The sequence below is a fragment of the Pygocentrus nattereri genome, chromosome 20, assembly GCF_015220715.1.
Source record: "Pygocentrus nattereri isolate fPygNat1 chromosome 20, fPygNat1.pri, whole genome shotgun sequence".
NCBI classification, from domain to species: domain Eukaryota; kingdom Metazoa; phylum Chordata; class Actinopteri; order Characiformes; family Serrasalmidae; genus Pygocentrus; species Pygocentrus nattereri.
The window spans coordinates 34,793,423-34,814,513 of NC_051230.1; the positions used below are offsets into that span (position 1 = coordinate 34,793,423).

General features: G+C 38.7%; 1 protein-coding gene across 2 annotated transcripts; it reads left to right on the top strand.

Moving 5' to 3' along the window:
* The first annotated feature begins 8,726 nt into the window (after positions 1-8,726).
* On the top strand, positions 8,727-15,996 carry LOC108415504. Of its 2 annotated transcripts, XM_017688544.2 has the most exons (6): positions 8,727-9,439; positions 11,893-11,960; positions 12,212-12,511; positions 14,063-14,362; positions 14,482-14,660; positions 15,264-15,996. In XM_017688544.2, exons 2-5 carry the CDS (start codon positions 11,900-11,902, stop codon positions 14,655-14,657), a joined length of 837 nt encoding a protein of 278 aa, XP_017544033.1. In that variant the 5' UTR covers positions 8,727-9,439; positions 11,893-11,899; the 3' UTR covers positions 14,658-14,660; positions 15,264-15,996. The 2 variants fall into 2 exon arrangements, with proteins under 2 accessions (XP_017544033.1, XP_017544032.1); XM_017688543.2 differs by having other exon boundaries at positions 14,482-15,996.
* Positions 15,997-21,091: the final 5,095 nt, after the last annotated feature.

Genomic DNA, 21,091 nt, shown 5'->3' on the forward strand with positions numbered 1-21,091 from the left:
TTAGTGTGTTTCGCTCTTTTTCTTTTTCCAGAAAAGTAGAACCATGTCTCTGGGCTCAAGTGTGTTCAAACCTGTGACTTGGTTTTTAATAGTTAAATTAGATTTAAATTACATTCTCTATTTAATCTCACATAATTTCCTGGGGGTGTAATTCCCCTAGGTGGCGTAGTCGGTATCAACTAATTTTCCCCATTCTTGCCACACAAAAAAATAAAATCTACACTCTCAGAAAAAAAGGTGCCATTCCGTACCTGGAAAGTGTGTCACTGTGGCAGCACCCTTTAAGGGTCCAGAAGTGCACCTTTATTTATAAGGACATATGTACTCTTACAGTTTGTACCTTAAGGGAAAGATTTTGTACTAATTTGTTTCCTGGGGTACCTTTCCCATACAATGGTCAGGGGTACAATAGGTTCCCATAGGGTACCTCTTTAAAAAATGAAAGGCAAATATTTTTCCCAGTTTATTAGATTTGAAGCCACTGCCATAAAAATGAATTAAAACATGAAAATGTTAACATTGCATGTAAATAAGCACTAATCCCTGTGTTGTAAACAACATAACAGTTGACACTTGTGTCAATGACATTTACATTGCAGCTGAAGTAAATTCATGTTAATTACCTGGCATATAAAGAACAGGGTGAAAAGATAATGATGCATCACTCATTTGGGTCAACAAGTTACACGAGTATCTGCAAAACGCAAACGGCCATCAACCATATAAATGTCAAGGGTCTGCGAGTCACACTCCTCCCTGGGCTTACACAAATCCAACCAAAGACAACAGACTATGCATGCATGTGTGCATCAAATGATAATGGAAGTAATAACTTCCCACACTCCTGTACTCCCGCACGTTTTTACTGGAAAAACAGGAATTTTTTCTGTATGTACTTCTACAAAAACTATTCACAGGGGGCATTACGATAACACACGAGGAAGAAAACTAGTTCAGAGGTGGTTTTTTTTCCTGAGTGTTATCCTGTTTCTCAAATGTCAAGCATCTGTTCTTAATTTACTCAACTTGTGACTCTTAGAATAGCCTATAAATCCTCAATGGAAGTACAATCAAAAACAGTGAATGAGTTCATTTATGTACTTTTCAAAACTTTGTACCTACACAGGTACAAAACAGTACCATGCAAGCTCAAACTTGTACTTTTAGAAGTACATTTACTGACTGGGTACAGTCTCGTACTTCAAAGTACAGAATTTGCTTTTACCCCTCTTGTACCTTTATTTCTGAGAGTGTATGTGCTACTGGTATTTTCTCCTGTACAGCTACCTGTACCATCCCACTGACCAACTCTGACCTAATGTGGTGTAAGGGCACACTAACAGAGGTAAGATTGATCCCACATACAACTACATATGAACCACAAAACGTTTCCTCCGTTAAAGTAAGCACCTTACTGGAGATAAAAGACTGGGCTGCTTGTGTATCTCTATCTCGCAGGATGCTAACTGGATTTCAACACTCTTCTTTGTCAGACAAAGCAACAAAGCCATCCAAAACAAATGGACTGAAGGAAACTGCGCAAGGACCTTGACTTGGCACTGATTCAGGAGCAGAAATGCGAGCTACACTCTTGAGCTTGTCTTTCTTTCTGTTCCACACAGTACAATCGGCAATTAAGTGTCGAGTCTCAGGAAGGCGTGGGGTTAGTGTGATGAGGTAAAGCAGGGCAAACCCCATCACCAATGAACAACATCCCTTAGTTCATAAAATATGTGTGTGTGTGTGGGTATATGAAAGTACTTACCTGTGTCTGCCTGGGAAGGGGGACAGCAGGGAGACTGACTCACCTTATCCTTATCAGGAGGATCCATCGATAGGGAGAAAGGGGTGGGGGGGGATAGTAAGACATCATAAAGTAATGGCCAAAGCAATGTACTTACCGGTAACAGACTCTATAACCTAGGTTGACTGTATATAGCGCTATTGTTTGTTTTTAAATGTTCAGACCACATGGTGGGGAATGGAATCCCCGAACCTGGGGGTTCCTCGGAGAAAGGAAGGCTACTTTTCCCCATGACTGCCACTGGAAAACAGTAGCTGCCAGTAGTGTTTAGAGAATAGAGTGGGGGAAGTTGTAAGGTGAGATTGAACTCAGCCTCGCGGCTGCTTCTCATGCCAAGACTAAGCCTGACGCTTAGTATTCAATGTAAATACTTTATTTTCCGTTTATTTTCCTTTGAACCACCTGCTAGTGCACTCCACTTTTGGTCTCGTCAATCCTATTGGTCTCCTCACCCCTGCAGACCTGACCAGGAAGCCATACCTGAACCCAAAATCCTCTACTTGAGGGGTAAAAACATCACAATTAGACAGAACATCTTTTGTTAGATTGCGTTGGCCCTCTCCCCAAAACTAAAAACGGTAATCAGTACCTTCTCACTGTCATGTGTGAGGCCACTCGTTTTCAGGAGCATCACAGCGAAGTCTGTCTCTAGAGTGTTAGAACGTTTCTGCTCTATTTTTGGGTTAACAAAAACTATTCAGACCAGCCAGGGAACCAACTTTACTTCCAGATTTTTTTCTCAAGTACTCCAACAGTTGAATGTAGAGCATCAGCATTCCATCCAGAATCTCAGGGAGCCCTTCAACGCTCCCTGTGAAGTTACCAACTATGGTACCTATTGCTCAGTGTAGGTGTGACTATAGAAGAATACCTTTGTGGGCGGAGTTTGTGTGGTGCAGACCCCATGAAGCAATGGATCCCAGTTGTCAGCAAGGCACTGAAGGATGGTGGTGGTTCCACACCACTGTTAATTTCGTTGACAAACTATTTTCGTCAATGAACCTTTTTTTAATGACGGAAACGAGACTATAACTAAATAAAAACTACATAAAAGGATAAAAACGCTGACAAAATTAATTGACACTTTCCTCAACGAATAAAAACGAGACGAAAATGTTTGGCAGGGATGACATCCAATTAGAACTGGTTTTGTTTAGTGAAAGGTGGGGACGAGTAAGGAAAACATCTAATCAGAGCTACTTCGGCGTACCTGGAGAGGCGGGACAAGCCAGGTAGCCGTCCAATCGAACGCAGTCCCGCACAAATTTGATCTGAACCCGGGAGGACCGTCCTGGCCTAAGAACTGTCGGTACTCGTGATGGAACCGAGTTATCTAGACAGCATCCGCAGGGAGAAGGAGACAAGCCGCTGTGTGGACACATTTCTCCTCTGACGTCGTGTGAACCGTGTGGGGCGATTATCTCGGGAAAAACACGACAAATCTGCAACGACATCTGCAAGCAAGTCGCCCAGATCTCCCCGCAGAAGGGAGCGCTTTAATGTCCTGCCGGGCGAAGTGTTTCCCCCAGTTTAACGTTTGCGTTTGGAGAAAATCACCACACCGGGTTGGACATCAGCCCTCCAGCACCACCCTTAGCGCAGCCTTTCTTCACCCTTCAAATAAGTTAAAGGTGCTGAAACACGTTAAAGTAAATATAAATAAGTTAAAGATGCTGAAACACGTTAAAGTATATATAAATAAGTTAAAGGTGCTGAAACACGTTAAAGTATATATAAATAAGTTAAAGATGCTGAAACACGTTAAAGTATATATAAATAAGTTAAAGATGCTGAAACACGTTAAAGTAAATATAAATAAGTTAAAGGTGCTGAAACACGTTAAAGTAAATATAAATAAGTTAAAGGTGCTGAAACACGTTAAAGTATATATAAATAAGTTAAAGATGCTGAAACACGTTAAAGTAAATATAAATAAGTTAAAGGTGCTGAAACACGTTAAAGTAAATATAAATAAGTTAAAGGTGCTGAAACACGTTAAAGTATATATAAATAAGTTAAAGGTGCTGAAACACGTTAAAGTATAAATAAATAAGTTAAAGATGCTGAAACACGTTAAAGTAAATATAAATAAGTTAAAGGTGCTGAAACACGTTAAAGTATATATAAATAAGTTAAAGGTGCTGAAACACGTTAAAGTATATATAAATAAGTTAAAGATGCTGAAACACGTTAAAGTATATATAAATAAGTTAAAGATGCTGAAACACGTTAAAGTATATATAAATAAGTTAAAGGTGCTGAAACACGTTAAAGTATATATAAATAAGTTAAAGATGCTGAAACACGTTAAAGTATAAATAAATAAGTTAAAGATGCTGAAACACGTTAAAGTAAATATAAATAAGTTAAAGATGCTGAAACACGTTAAAGTATAAATAAATAAGTTAAAGATGCTGAAACACGTTAAAGTAAATATAAATAAGTTAAAGATGCTGAAACACGTTAAAGTATATATAAATAAGTTAAAGATGCTGAAACACGTTAAAGTATATATAAATAAGTTAAAGGTGCTGAAACACGTTAAAGTAAATATAAATAAGTTAAAGATGCTGAAACACGTTAAAGTATATATAAATAAGTTAAAGGTGCTGAAACACGTTAAAGTATATATAAATAAGTTAAAGATGCTGAAACACGTTAAAGTATATATAAATAAGTTAAAGGTGCTGAAACACGTTAAAGTATATATAAATAAGTTAAAGGTGCTGAAACACGTTAAAGTATATATAAATAAGTTAAAGGTGCTGAAACACGTTAAAGTATATATAAATAAGTTAAAGGTGCTGAAACACGTTAAAGTAAATATAAATAAGTTAAAGATGCTGAAACACGTTAAAGTATATATAAATAAGTTAAAGATGCTGAAACACGTTAAAGTATATATAAATAAGTTAAAGATGCTGAAACACGTTAAAGTATATATAAATAAGTTAAAGGTGCTGAAACACGTTAAAGTATATATAAATAAGTTAAAGATGCTGAAACACGTTAAAGTATATATAAATAAGTTAAAGGTGCTGAAACACGTTAAAGTAAATATAAATAAGTTAAAGGTGCTGAAACACGTTAAAGTAAATATAAATAAGTTAAAGGTGCTGAAACACGTTAAAGTATATATAAATAAGTTAAAGGTGCTGAAACACGTTAAAGTATATATAAATAAGTTAAAGGTGCTGAAACACGTTAAAGTAAATATAAATAAGTTAAAGGTGCTGAAACACGTTAAAGTATATATAAATAAGTTAAAGGTGCTGAAACACGTTAAAGTATATATAAATAAGTTAAAGGTGCTGAAACACGTTAAAGTAAATATAAATAAGTTAAAGATGCTGAAACACGTTAAAGTATATATAAATAAGTTAAAGGTGCTGAAACACGTTAAAGTATATATAAATAAGTTAAAGATGCTGAAACACGTTAAAGTATATATAAATAAGTTAAAGGTGCTGAAACACGTTAAAGTATATATAAATAAGTTAAAGGTGCTGAAACACGTTAAAGTATATATAAATAAGTTAAAGGTGCTGAAACACGTTAAAGTAAATATAAATAAGTTAAAGATGCTGAAACACGTTAAAGTATATATAAATAAGTTAAAGATGCTGAAACACGTTAAAGTATATATAAATAAGTTAAAGATGCTGAAACACGTTAAAGTATATATAAATAAGTTAAAGGTGCTGAAACACGTTAAAGTATATATAAATAAGTTAAAGATGCTGAAACACGTTAAAGTATATATAAATAAGTTAAAGGTGCTGAAACACGTTAAAGTAAATATAAATAAGTTAAAGGTGCTGAAACACGTTAAAGTATATATAAATAAGTTAAAGGTGCTGAAACACGTTAAAGTATATATAAATAAGTTAAAGATGCTGAAACACGTTAAAGTAAATATAAATAAGTTAAAGATGCTGAAACACGTTAAAGTATATATAAATAAGTTAAAGGTGCTGAAACACGTTAAAGTATATATAAATAAGTTAAAGGTGCTGAAACACGTTAAAGTATATATAAATAAGTTAAAGGTGCTGAAACACGTTAAAGTAAATATAAATAAGTTAAAGGTGCTGAAACACGTTAAAGTATATATAAATAAGTTAAAGGTGCTGAAACACGTTAAAGTATATATAAATAAGTTAAAGGTGCTGAAACACGTTAAAGTAAATATAAATAAGTTAAAGGTGCTGAAACACGTTAAAGTAAATATAAATAAGTTAAAGATGCTGAAACACGTTAAAGTATATATAAATAAGTTAAAGGTGCTGAAACACGTTAAAGTATATATAAATAAGTTAAAGGTGCTGAAACACGTTAAAGTATATATAAATAAGTTAAAGGTGCTGAAACACGTTAAAGTATATATAAATAAGTTAAAGATGCTGAAACACGTTAAAGTATATATAAATAAGTTAAAGGTGCTGAAACACGTTAAAGTATATATAAATAAGTTAAAGATGCTGAAACACGTTAAAGTATATATAAATAAGTTAAAGGTGCTGAAACACGTTAAAGTATATATAAATAAGTTAAAGATGCTGAAACACGTTAAAGTATATATAAATAAGTTAAAGGTGCTGAAACACGTTAAAGTATATATAAATAAGTTAAAGGTGCTGAAACACGTTAAAGTATATATAAATAAGTTAAAGATGCTGAAACACGTTAAAGTATATATAAATAAGTTAAAGGTGCTGAAACACGTTAAAGTATATATAAATAAGTTAAAGATGCTGAAAGTCAGTCATGGCATTATACGTCTCTTTTTTCATGTGTTTAAGAATTTCAGCTGCAATATTTAACTATAAACACTGAATTACAGCAATTTTTGATTTTAATATTTGTGCTAAATTCAGGGAGAGCAGGTCTGATGGCATTATAGCTTATGCACTTGTTTTTGAATGTTTTTGAGAATTTCAGCTGTTAAAGTAATTCTCCTGTGAATACTAAATTATTAATACATTTGCTGTTATATGTTTGCACTAATGGCGCTGCTGCTTTAACGGTACCCAGTTTTATAAAGAGTGTAAGATGCACTGTTCATAACAAATTGCATATATTTTTCAGGCAGAGCAGGCCTACTCGTCATCAATATAACGTTATTGTTATGCTCAATAAGCAAGGTCAGGTAAATAAAGATGATGGTGTTTGTTCCATCTGTTTGTGTGTGTATTGGTCTTTTGAAACATTAATAATATTCAATAACTGGTCAATAAAAGTTTCATTTTGTCTAAGTATATAGGATGAAAGACCATTTACATTTTACACCCTTTATATCTTAGTCGACTGAATCAACTGTAGATTTAGTTGACTATATTCTTATCATAATTAGTCAACAACTAAAAACAATGCAGATGACTAAATTATGACTAAAACTAAATGATATTTTAGTCAAAGGACTGTGACTAAAACTAAATCAAAATTTGCTGTCAAAACTAACACGGCTCCACACTGGTGTCTGGTGTGTTCCCATGGCATGGGTTGGGTCCACTGGCCCTCTTGAACACATCATCGTGTGCTGATTACGATGTTCCACTGCTTGGTGACCATTTGTAGTCCTTCATGGACTTTATATAGTCCCACAATAATGGGATGGTTCCAGTAGGGGCCGTCGGGCCCAAGTTGTCTAGCGCTGGTTTGAGGAATGTTCTGGAGAGTTCAGATGAATGATGTGGCCTGGCTATTCCCCCCAATCCAGCGCTTATGGGACGTAGTGAAGCTCATCTGTGATCCTGAGTTTAAAGCCAGTTTTTATTCAACTTAAACTTGGAACTAAGTTGTAAATAAATCTGAAACTGAAACTTTGCTTGTGTGTAAAAAGTGATTTCAGAGCCACTCGGTTCTCCCTGATGGAAACTGTTTACCTTCAGTGTTTTGTGCTTCTGATCATTTTAATAGACGTCAGCGTCACTAATTAATGACGTTCTATTAAAAGACTGGTTTACCAAGAGAGACGCTGGAGGACTTCACCTGAAATGAGTTCATGAAGCCAGTCTGGTTATAAAAATGATAACAGGACATCAGAGCCAGAATTCCTCTTTTAGTACTTTTACTTTATACTTAAGTACATTTGAAGGGAAATACTTTAGTACTTTTACTCAAGTGGAGGTCTAAAGGGAGGAACTTCTGCTTTTACTGGAGGAATATTTAGGGTCTCTACTTTAACTCAGGAACATGATTTGTGTACTTCGTCCACCTCTGGTTCAAACCAAAGCTTGTCTTAGCCTAAAGCTTAAAACATAAGATTAGTCCAGCGCTTATTTATCAGCTATTGATTGGAAACCCACATAAACGACTGAAATGTTGATCAAATTCGCTCAGAAAAACTAAAATCATATTACCAGAGAGCTTGTAGAAAGGGCAATTCCCACTCTCTGCACTGTCTTACAGGTTTCTCAGGCGCTATGAATGGGTTCATATGGAATATTTTAGCAAAATCATAGTTTATAAACGCTGAAACATTTTAAATGTAAAAAGTTCCAGAGCACGGAATATCATAAAACACTTTAACACCGCTGGTAAGTCTTTAAGAGCTTTTAAACTCGAGCTACAGGAGTTTAAAACGGCGCCTTATGTAGGTTCATGACGTCAGAGAGCGCTGACAGCCAATGAGCTGCTCCGCTCGCCCGTCAATCATCCCGCTCCAGCAGTAAAGCCCGCCCCCTGCTGGCCGAAACCCGTTTACTGTAGAATGAAGGAAACACAGCGGTGAGGTTTCCGTGTTTTAGTGGAACTCGTCCGTCTGCTGTGTGAGATCAGAGGAAAGTTCTGGTTCTGAGATTAGAGGCGATTTAACTGCTCGGTTTTAGCCGCTGAGCTCCATTCACTCCCATTCACCGAGGACTCGCTCGCGGGCGCCCTCTGCTGGTCAGCAGGCCTGTTTCTGCCATAATGGGTGGGGCCAGACCCCTCATAAACCAGCTGTGGTTATGTCGACGTCATCTTAGTTCCTCTCAGAAGTATAACCCAGCGGCAGCCGTGGAAGGTGGACTGTATGGGGCAGGAGATTCAGCTGGTGTAGTGGACACAGGCCGTCCAAGAGCTCCGTGACCGGTTTGAGGAAACCCTGAACAGCGTCCTCCGCTGAAGAGGCCCCGCCGTTGATTTATCCACCCTGTGGTGCGTTTCTCACAGAGGAGACGAGCGTAGAGCGACGCGATGCCCTCAGAAGGGGTCAGCCTCCATCGCCGACCGGTGTCAGACCCGGGTGGTAGTCCAGTAAGCCTCTGTAAGCTGTGCCCGAGCGACAGAGGCCGTCCTGCTCTGGGTGGACCGACGGCGTCCATGAGAGGCAGGAGGGCTGAGGAGAGGCTGAGCGGCGGCGCAGGGTGGGCTGCTGAACGGGCCGTTGAAGTGGACCTGGCGGAAACACTGGGCTAGCTCGAGGTGAACTGGGTCCGGTGGAGTGGCCGGCTGCAGTCTGGACTTGGTATAAAAGAAGAAAGAAAAGCGGGCGTTATGTAAATGAGCCGTGTCGCAGCTGCAGTTTAAATGCAGGAGAAAGTGGGCGGGTCGTTGGAGTTGAATCTGCCGTCCCCCCACCCGTGACGTCGTGTGTAACTTCTCCCTGTCTCTGCTGTCAGCTGTCCAGCCTCGTCCGACTCCTCGCGTAAGGTAAGACGCGGTTTATAGTGAATATACATTTTATTTATAGGTTATTTTTTAACAAGGCTTTACCTTCATAACTGCGCATCACTGTGATTTACTGATCATGGAACAGGGATCTGGCCACCTGGGGTGGATGGATCTAGTCGGGTTATCTCGGGAGCGCGCATTAGTAGACCGCAGGTTCAGTGTTGAGGTGTAAGACTCAGGGACCACTAACCTGGGCAGCAGTGCATAAACAACAAGAGACTAAACCAGGAATGAAACCAAAAAAGTACAGTGCACTTGTGACGGGACTGATGCACTGATGAAGTGAAGACATCAGCACACCAGCTCAACATGAGGGAGCATTTACTTTCTCCACCTGCAGAGGTCACAAAAGACGAAATAACGGGCTTCATTAGTTTCTCGCTCTCTCCCTCACTCTCTCTCTCTCTCTCTCTCTCTCTCTCTCTCTCTCTCTCTCTCTCTCTCTCTCTCTCTCTCTCTCTCTCTGTCTCTCTCTCTCTCTGTCTCTGTCTCTCTCTCTCTCTATCTCTCTGTATATACAGGTATATACACTGATATATATACACAGCTATATACACTGATATATATACACATATCAGTGTATATAGCTGTGTGTATATATATATATATATATATATCAGTGTATATAGCTGTATATATATATATATATCAGTGTATATAGCTGTATATATATATATATATATATCAGTGTATATAGCTGTATATATATATCAGTGTATACAGCTGTATATATATCAGTGTATATAGCTGTGTATACATATATTAGTTGTATATAGCTGTGTATATATATATCAGTGTATATAGCTGTATATATATCAGTGTATATAGCTGTATATATATCAGTGTATATAGCTGTATATATATCAGTGTGTGTATATAGCTGTATATATATCAGTGTATATAGCTGTATATATATCAGTGTACATACCTGTGTGTATATATCAGTGTATATACCTGTGTATATATATCAGTGTACATACCTGTGTATATATCAGTGTATATACCTGTGTATATATATCAGTGTATATAGCTGTATATATATCAGTGTATACAGCTGTATATATATTAGTGTATATAGCTGTGTATACATATATTAGTTGTATATAGCTGTGTATATATCAGTGTATATAGCTGTATATATATCAGTGTATATAGCTGTATATATATCAGTGTGTATATAGCTGTATATATATCAGTGTGTATATAGCTGTATATATATCAGTGTACATACCTGTGTGTATATATCAGTGTATATACCTGTGTATATATATCAGTGTATATAGCTGTGTATATATATCAGTGTATATAGCTGTGTATATATATCAGTGTACATACCTGTGTATATATCAGTGTACATACCTGTGTATATATCAGTGTACATACCTGTGTATATATATCAGTGTATATAGCTGTGTATATATATCAGTGTATATAGCTGTGTATATATATCAGTGTATATAGCTGTGTATATATATCAGTGTATATACCTGTATATATATCAGTGTATATACCTGTGTATATATATCAGTGTATATAGCTGTATATAGCTGTGTATATATATCAGTGTATATAGCTGTGTATATATATCAGTGTATATAGCTGTATATATATCAGTGTATATACCTGTGTATATATATCAGTGTATATAGCTGTATATATATCAGTGTATATAGCTGTATATATATCAGTGTATATAGCTGTGTATATATCAGTGTATATAGCTGTGTATATATCAGTGTATATAGCTGTATATATATCAGTGTATATAGCTGTGTATATATCAGTGTATATAGCTGTGTATATATCAGTGTATATAGCTGTGTATATATCAGTGTATATAGCTGTGTATATATCAGTGTATATAGCTGTGTATATATCAGTGTATATAGCTGTATATATATCAGTGTATATAGCTGTGGTCCAGCTGGGCGACCGTCTGCCATGATACCAGTAAACCGAATTGCCGTGCTGTGTGACGGTGGCTCCAACTGATGACGCGGAACGTTCACGGCACGCCTTTCGATCTTGGCCACGCCTCTTTCCCCGCCCCCACACAGAGGGTAAAACCGGAGCAAAGAAAAGAGAGAAGCGCAAAAAAAAATGAGGAACGTAAAACGCGAGACGCAAAGAAAAGCAGTGTGACGCGCAAAGAAAAGAAAGAAACGCAAAAGAGGGAAAGTATTGCAGAAACAAAACAGGAACGTAAAATGCAAAATGCTAATCTTATATTTGCGATATATTTTTTTTCTCGTCACCATTAAAGACCCTAATTTGACTCCATAATGCTCCTGCTTTCTGAGAATCTCTGTCTATTCAGATTTTCTGTTTGTTCTATTTACTCTTATTTATTTCATGTATGTCTTGTGTATTCTGTTCCCCTGTGTTTCTAATGGTTCTCTCTCATGGTTCTTTTTGATGTTGTGTGTCTGTAGGTCAGTCATGCGGTCCAGCAGTTCTGCTCTCTGTATCCTGATCTTCCTGATCTCTACATTCACTGCTGGTAACAACTGCACTCCTTTATCGTCATATCGTCAAGACTTTACTCCTTGAATGTGTTATTGCAGTAGGTAATACACACTCACTGAGCACTTTGCGTTCTTAATAAAGGGATCAGTGAGGGTACACTGAATATTTACCTTCATTGGACCTAGACCTGCTGGATCATAATGTTTTTTCTATGATGGTGACATTTCAAAATGCGCTCTTTATCCATAAACTCTTGTCTTGAATGTACCTTTTTCTTTATTTCAGGGTCTGTATCAGCTGTTGCTCCAACACAGGTGAATCTCCATGACTCTGCTACTCTGCCCTGCTCTGGGAGATGCTCTGGTTTGGTCAGATGGACTGTGTTCAGTAAACCCACTGATCCTCTGGCTGAGTGTGATCAGACTTCATGTAGATCAGTGAAGGAGGGATATCAGATGATCCATGATCAGTACCTGAAGGGGAATCTCTCTCTCATCATCACTGACGCTGATTTCAGTAAGAGAGCTCGGTACACGTGTGACTGTGGTGGTGAAGATCTCTGCAATGTGCGGCTTATGATTAAATGTAAGTGTTTATCTGTTTTCTTCATTACTGATGGAACTCCAGTGACTTAGATGCCTAGGTGCTTCAGATCTGTACAGAGCTGATGAATTGATACTTCTGCCAGTTTCTAGAGAGTCTAGTTGGTATTCCCTGCCCTACTTTGACAGGAAGGGGCTGGTTTTAGAAAAACAGGCTATTGTTTTGTGTGGCTTGAAAGGTGCAGGTCATTTTCAAAAAGCTGCTACAACAAAACACACAAAAGTCTTGGATAGTTTGCGTGACCTTTTTTCTTATCCTGTGATGTTCTCTAATCTACCGAATGGAGTTGCAGCAGTATGAGATTTTCACGGTGTCATAACCATCTCAGAAGGTTTCACAGTATTGCAGTATGTGGTATTCCACGTTGTCCTTTTTTACTTTTTTATATCCATTTAATAAGTATTTTCACTATGGATTAATCTGCTGACTATTTTGTCTATTAAAGGCGCAGTACATGACTCTGGAGAACGAGTGTCGATGTTTGAACACAACAGCAAAAGAAACTGTAGCTAACATTAGCAAGGTGGTGGGTTAGCAAACTGTCGCTACAGTTGCTGCCGGGAAGCTAACCAATCACAAACATTAGCAAACAAGGCAGAACAATGCGCACGTACTGCTTCTGTGAAACAGCAGAAATCGGTTGACGTTGCTCACCTGTCAAACAAACAGAGCAACCTCCTCATCCCTTTTCATGCCTTTCAGCTCTCCACGAAGCTGAAGCCAGCTTCTTGTCCATATCTTCCAGTTCCACCTTAAATGCTTCAGTGGCGCCTCAGCTTCTTGTTTGAATTTTCTCATTCCACCTTAAATAGCACAGTTAAATTCAGCCACCAGAATGGATCTGCTGCATGATTTTAAGGTGGAACTCTCTAATGATGCTAACTAGTGATTTGAGCACACATTGACGACATTCCGACCGGTTAATTATGTACTTGACTACATCAAGCTGGGTCTCATAGCTTCACCTGTCTGTTCGTACGTGAATCAAAAGCATGAGAATAAGGCAAAGAGCACGGTCCAGCGGGCTTTGTCCCGTTACAGCACAAACTTTTCTTTGGCCCATCTTAAAGAGACAGTACTCCTTTTACTGGCCGTTACAGCAGGTGAGATTCTCCACTCAGTTGCATTTTTTTCAATACTAGTCTAAAGCAAATATACACCATATGATGTTTCATCCTATGGTGTTGTGTGAGACTGATAATCAAGCGTACTGCTGCAGCTGTACTCTGGAAAGATCACTGTTATCATGGCACGCAGAATTGGCGGATATCTGTGGTCAGCTGTGCTTACTGTAGATTGCAGATCACGATGGTGATATTAATACAGCATCTTCCTCAAATCCAAGGATGCTTTACAATTACAACAAAACAAATGGCAAGCAAAGCACTGACACACTGACACACTCACACACTCTCTTACACTCACACTCACACAGTGGGTGAGAGAAGCTGTCCTGTAGGGGAAAGTCTGCCCTGCTCAGTCAAGCTCTGTACTGCAGTCTAATTAATTGAAGTTCCTTTTTTTTCCCCTCAGCATTGAATTCTTCAGTTCAGATGAAGCCCGGTGAATCTCTGGTCCTCCACTTAGACATACCCGATCCAGTGGAGGTGCTTTATGATAGTACAGGTGCAGCTGGACCATCCGGTGGTCAGATCTGTACAGTGGATGGACGGTCACTACAGTGTAAACCTGACTATAAACAGAGAACATCGGCTGCTCTTCAGCTGAGAGGAGCGACTCCGTCTGATAGTGGTGTTTATACTGTAATGGACAAATTGAATAAAGAGGTCATTCACATCTACACAGTGACCGTGGGGTCAGCAGGGGGAAGAGGTATGTTATTATATGATATCTGTCCAATCAGAATTCCCTGAGCAGGAATCTGCTGCTGAGCTTTATGATGGTGTTTAGTTAAACTCACTGTATTACAAACCTGTGTGTGTGTTTTGTAGGTGACCAGCCAGATAAAGGAGCTGCTGTTCCAGTGTGGGTGACCATACTGCTGGGTCTGATGGTGGCTGTACTCGTAGTGCTGTGTGGGGTATCAGCAGCGAAGATTGTGCGGCTGAGGAGAGAAATTGAGAAGTGGATTAAAAACCAAAGCCCTTTGAATGATTGCAGGGTATAATGGGTAAGAGAGATTTCTGTCCTCATCTTCCAAGCAGCTTTTGAAAAAGTGTTTTTCAAAAACCCGATTGTAAAAGCCAGAAATCCAAAGACTCTAAAACGTAAAGAGGTTTGGATGAGGACCAACAGGACAGGACCACTGCTGTTTCAATAGTACAATTCAGGACCATTATAATTGATGTTACTGTTTGTGTAAATCAGCTCCACTGACCATATAGTTTCACTCTGTAGTTCTACAGTTACAGACTGTAGTGCATCTGTTTCTCTGATACTCTGTTACCCTGTTCTTCAGTGGTCAGGACGTCCTAAGATCCTCCAGCAAGCTTAACAGTGGAGATGAGGTTCTTTATACACCAAAAAGTTGTATTTGTGTTCAGTGGCGCAAAAAGGGGGTGTGCAGCGTATGCGGCGGATATGGGCGCTGCACTAGAGGGGGCGCTGCACTAGAGGGGGCGCCAAAACGATGCCGGAAAATTATTTCTAGTCTGCATTTTCTGTAAGAGCTGTTTGTTCAAGTCTGATAATACACATCAAAAAACAGCACAGCACTAATCAGGCGCCCATCCACTCCGTCCCCTGCCCTCCTGTCATCTGCTCCCAAACACAGGCGCTTGAGAACGCGGCCCATAGGGAACGGAAGAGGGAGAGAGAAAAAGATGTTGTAGGGATGAAGAAAAGCTTCTCAAAGTGGTTGAAAGACAGCAGGTTGGTCAGTTTATACGCTTTATTCACCTACGTCACCTTTGTCTACCAAAACGAGACTGTAGGGTACGAAAGTAGCGCTGGACCACTGGGTTCTAGCAAAGCTGCCTCACTGCTGGGTTCCCAAACGCACTTATTCAAAAATAAAGGAATCTAATGGAGGATAAACCTTCCATAGTTTCCCCAGAGATCCCGAACTTCACCGGGAATAGATTCACACCATCAGAAGAGATCGCCTAACTAAGGCTAGCCATGTTAATGTTACCCAGCCAGCCAGATGAATGACAGCAGTGAGGCAGCGAGCTAACGCTAAAGCTAAACTGGGTTCTCCAGCTACGACCTGATTAACCCTGAACTGCTTATTTTCTCGGTTTAACTTCAAAACGAGTGACATTAGTCGAGCCACAGCTCTTTATAGTAGCCTGTTTAGCTAGCTAACCTAGCTAGCTAATATGCTAACCGTGGCGGCCTGGTCTGAAGCTCAGCTCGCTGGTGGCACTAAATCAGCTTAAACTCTTAGTTTCCAGCCACATTCAGACACATTCAGCCTGTAACTGTCTTAGTTGAGTTTTCCTTTACATTTTTATTTATTATGTCCTTTTATTTATTTAATTTTCTGTTTTACCTTTTCATTTATTTTATTCCATACTTTTCGCCTTTTACCTTTTTATTTCATTTATTTCTTCCTTTTATTTATTCTGTCTTCTGTTTTACTGTTTATTTTATTTCCATAATTTACTTTTTATATAAACTTGGTGTTTTAACCCTCTTTCTTTGTGCTTATATTTTATTATTCTAATTATTAATCTCTATTTTATTGCGTTACATTTTAGCCTGTCCACTTATCAGTTTATTCTGAATTATTTTATTTCTTCTTAATTAAATCCTCATTGCTTGTTTTTTGCTCTTACCATTTAATTTGTATTCTGTTTATAAAGTTCCTTATTTTAGCTTGCCTGCTTAAATATTTGATTTTAATTTTAATTTTTTTCAGTCACTTTAAGTTAAGGGGCGGGGTTTTAGGGGGGGTGCGCCGATAATATGTTTGCATCCACCTCAGAAAGTATGTAGTTGCACCCCTGTTTGTGTTACATCTGACCAAAGAGCCTGGCCCCAGTTAAAGGGGCCAATTATTTTACAAATAAAAGGAACATAATGTAAATGTGAGGAAGATGGTTTTTGAATGTCATTGTTCTTTTGTCTGCATTAAACCAACACATTTACATATATCCTTTAGCCCTGCCTACTTGGGCTGAAGTTATAAGGAGTGTCTCTGGACTGCTTTTCGGATGAGGTACAATACAGGGCAGCCAATCAAAACCCAGCTCATTTACATACACTGTGTCTTAAAGGTAAAGTGACAAACATGGCCTGTTACATTCTGGGGCAAAGAGAGGTGGAAAAATGATGAGAAATGAATTATGACAGTTTTTGGTATATAAAAACAAACTCTGGACCTCAGTCTTAAGCCCTGGTCAGTTACCATGTCAACACATGCTTTTGGACAAACTTACTCAGTACCAGGCTAAATCTGGGGCTTAGCACAGAGCATACTATATTTAATACTTGTATTGTAAATATACTCTTGAACATAATAAGATTTGACGTTAGAAATATATAAACCCCCAAAAAACCAAAGATGGACAAGTATGGGTTTATTTTAGAAAACTAAAAAGGTGAAGAAACCGTTTCAGATCTCTAGCTGTTATGAAAAAGTAAACTAACACAGAGAAGACATACTGTAAATAAGACTTTACCTGCATGAAGGTGATTTAAATCTGAGGTTCATTCAGGGTGAAGACATTACGGACCCCCGGATATTGTCTTTCTGGATGTAAGTCAAGTCCAGTCAGCTTTATTGTCAATACTACAGTATGTAGAGGACATACAGTGCAATCCTCTCAGACCCCCATGGTGTAGCAATAAAATTAAATAGATGGTAAAGAAGAAAAGTGTGAATTTAGAGTTTTTTTTACTGTCTATTTAAACACAAATCGTACAAATAAACATTAATTGTAGAAAAATAGAGTAATAAAATAACAAATATAAGAAGTCCTGAAAAGAACACTGAAGTGACATAAGGCACATCCAGATTAAGGTCTGTGGGTACAAATAGTGCAGATATAAACAGTAGTGCAGCTAGACGGAGCTTATGGACCGGTTAAAGTGCTGAGTGCCTAACAGTCCCTGAGAATGTCAGAGTTCAGTACTGGGGTGTGGGGGTCAGAAACCTGTGGTCATGTAACTGTAATGCTTAGTCTTGTGTGGCCCACTGTGAGAAGTTAGCAGAGTTTTTCTACTTATACTCTGTCCAGAATCTGCACTTTATCACTTAAAGTCCACATTTAACAATGTGCAGCATCTCTTCGTCACATGGATGAGGGACGCTGATTCACTCCCTGAAATTAATTTGCGCCGATTTCTGAAACGAGTGGCTTTATTAGCAATTAACTTTATTGTTCAGCCTGTTGCAGGAGAAAAGCCCCAGTTGAATTTGGTTTAAAATGAGCATATCAAAGAAATCTACTTAACACTTAAGTCAGATTTTTCAAATTTCTTTAATTGCAGCATTTGCAAACTCTCTAAGATGATCAGGAGAGTCCGAAAAAAGAGTCACTGGGGAGAATAATCCCTGAAGACGTCTGTATGAGGTGATGAGGTAATGGGGCACATCCATTTCTGTCATATTCTGTACAAAAAGAGTCTCTAAGGCTGGATTCACTAAAGCATTCTTAAGAAAAACCTGTGAAGGTTCCTAAGACAAAGGCTAAGAACTTGGTAAAAATGTGCTGAAATGCAGTTCTTGAAGAAAACAAGGTCTCTCCAGATGAACCCTTTATCATTTTGCATGTATCTACATAAATGGAACCTAAAATATGATCAGGTCTTCCTTTAACACATAATAAAAGGTAAAGAAAACCAAATGAACCATAGCCATGCAAATTCAGATTATGTTTTCTAATGATATCACCTGGAGATAGCATGTACAAAGAGAAAAGCACATACCCTAAAACTGAGCCTTGAAGAACTCCACAAAGTTAGATTTGCTTGATAAATGGTTTCCCAGTGAAACCAAGAATTGTCTATATGTTAAACATATTATATAACACAGAATGGATTGATTTCAAATGCAAACATTCTAACTGTGCCTGAGAGGACTACACAGCATTCAAGATGCTAGATAATGGCATGTGGTCAATGGTATCAAAACATTATTATAAACATTTTTAAACTTCTCATTGGCTTCTGAGCCAATGTAATGCTAATGTAATGTAATGCAATGTCATTTTTCAAAAAGCTCCTTGGTGTTTTGAGATGGTGAGTAGTTCGCTTCCAGTCAAGAATTGCTTCTAGAAGTCAACACAGGTGGGTTTCCTCCAGGTTCTCCGGTTTCCTCCCACAGTCCAAAGACATGCAGTCAAGCTGATGCTAAATTGCCCCTGGGTGTGAGTGACTGTCTGTGTCTGTCTGTCTGCCCTGCGATGGACTGGCGACCTGTCCAGGGCGTATCCTGCCTTCCGCCTGATGACCGCTGGGATAGGCTCCAGCACCCCACTGCGACCCTGATGGAGAAGCGGCTTGGAAAATGGATGGATGGATGGATGTGCTAAATTTGAAAAGTATGACATCTTTTAAAGAAGCACCATCAACACTTGATGAATTATTTTAAAAAATAAGAACACAGCATGTCAAGACTTACTCTAAAGAAGTTAAAAAATCTTTACGAACACTGAAGCTCCTCCTAAAGCCTGAGTCAGCTGATAAATCAGTGTGATGAGTCAGTTAATCTGAGTGTTACTGAACTCTCTCTTAAGGGAAGATCGAACCGTGTCGAATAGTGGACATGATGTCAAGGATGTCTTTGGGTCCTTGATAAAGCACTATATAAAAATAAAGAATTATTATTATTATTAAGAGACAAGATCAAAGCTGGTATTTTACGGGATTTGTGCATGCATTCAGTGATAAGTTACATAAAGCAACTCATTTCAAAGAAAAATTTCAAGATGGTGACCTGGGTCAGGAAAGGGCAGCGGACCCACAGGAACAGCAGTGGACTGAAGCAGGCGATGAGAACTATAATAAAATTGAGAATGCTGTAATCATTGTATTCATTTGAATAATTGAACTTTTCAAGGAACATTTCAGAATTACATACACAATACTAGCAACCAGTACCAAGGAGGAGCAGTGTAAATGAAATGATAATAGTTCTTTCCTATGTCATTTACCAATATCTATTTATTTTATGTGTACTGTAATGGAATTACTGAATACATTGTATTGAGTATTCAGCCATCACTGCTTTGCTAAGTATTTTGCCTAACCCTGTTCATAGAGCTGCCGTAACATCGTTATAGTAGCTATTTAAACCAGATGTGGCTGAAATGTTGCTCTGAGTTTGACTATTTAATGTATTTTGGTCTGTGTGTCTCAGTGCTGCACTTTAAGTGGTTATTTTGTGGTGATTCAAACCAATACCACCCTCACCCCTGCTGCTGTGGTAAAACTGCCCACACACACACACACAGAATCAGCACGAGTGTTACTGTCAGGCTTCTGAAGCATATGTGTGTGCTGGTATGGTGACTGCAGGAGAAGTACATGGGAAAGGTGGATGTGGAGAGAGTGACATTTCAGAGACACTCTTATTTCCTTTAAAACCCAGAACAACTGACTGAGAAGATCGATTGACTGAGAAGATCGATTGACTGATTGAGAGCTATCAGACTAAGACCGACTGAGAAGATCAATTGACTGATTGAGAGCTGTCAGACTAAGACCGACTGAGAAGAGCGACTGACTGAGAAGAACGATTGACTGACTGAGAGCTATCAGACTAAGACCGACTGAGAAGAACGATTGACTGACTGACAGAGCTATCAGACTAAGACCGACTGAGAAGATCGATTGACTGACTGAGAGCTGTCAGACTAAGACCGACTGAGAAGAACGATTGACTGACTGAGAGCTATCAGACTAAGACCGACTGAGAAGAACGATTGACTGACTGACAGAGCTATCAGACTAAGACCGACTGAGAAGATCGATTGACTGACTGAGAGCTGTCAGATTAAGACCGACTGAGAAGATCGATTGACTGACTGAGAGCTATCAGACTAAGACCGACTGAGAAGATTGATTGACTGACTGAGAGCTGTCAGACTAAGACCGACTGAGAAGATCGATTGACTGACTGAGAGCTATCAGACTAAGACCGACTGAGAAGATCGATTGACTGACTGAGAGCTGTCAGACTAAGACCGACTGAGAAGATCGATTGACTGACTGAGAGCTGTCAGACTAAGACCGACTGAGAAGAACGATTGACTGACTGAGAGCTGTCAGACTAAGACCGACTGAGAAGAACGATTGACTGACTGAGAGCTGTCAGACTAAGACCGACTGAGAAGAACGATTGACTGACTGAGAGCTGTCAGACTAAGACCGACTGAGAAGATCGATTGACTGACTGAGAGCTGTCAGACTAAGACCGACTGAGAAGATTGATTGACTGACTGAGAGCTGTCAGACTAAGACCGACTGAGAAGATCGATTGACTGACTGAGAGCTATCAGACTAAGACCGACTGAGAAGATCGATTGACTGACTGAGAGCTATCAGACTAAGACTGACTGAGAAGATCGATTGACTGACTGAGAGCTGTCAGACTAAGACCGACTGAGAAGATCGATTGACTGACTGAGAGCTGTCAGACTAAGACCGACTGAG

Coding starts and splice junctions, on each gene's coding strand:
- LOC108415504 (XM_017688543.2), top strand. CDS start 11,900: ATGCGGTCCAGCAGTTCTGCTCTCTGTATCCTGATCTTCCTGATCTCT. Junction 11,961..12,211: donor GATCTCTACATTCACTGCTG/GTAACAACTGCA, acceptor TCTTTATTTCAG/GGTCTGTATCAGCTGTTGCT. Junction 12,512..14,062: donor TGTGCGGCTTATGATTAAAT/GTAAGTGTTTAT, acceptor TTTTCCCCTCAG/CATTGAATTCTTCAGTTCAG.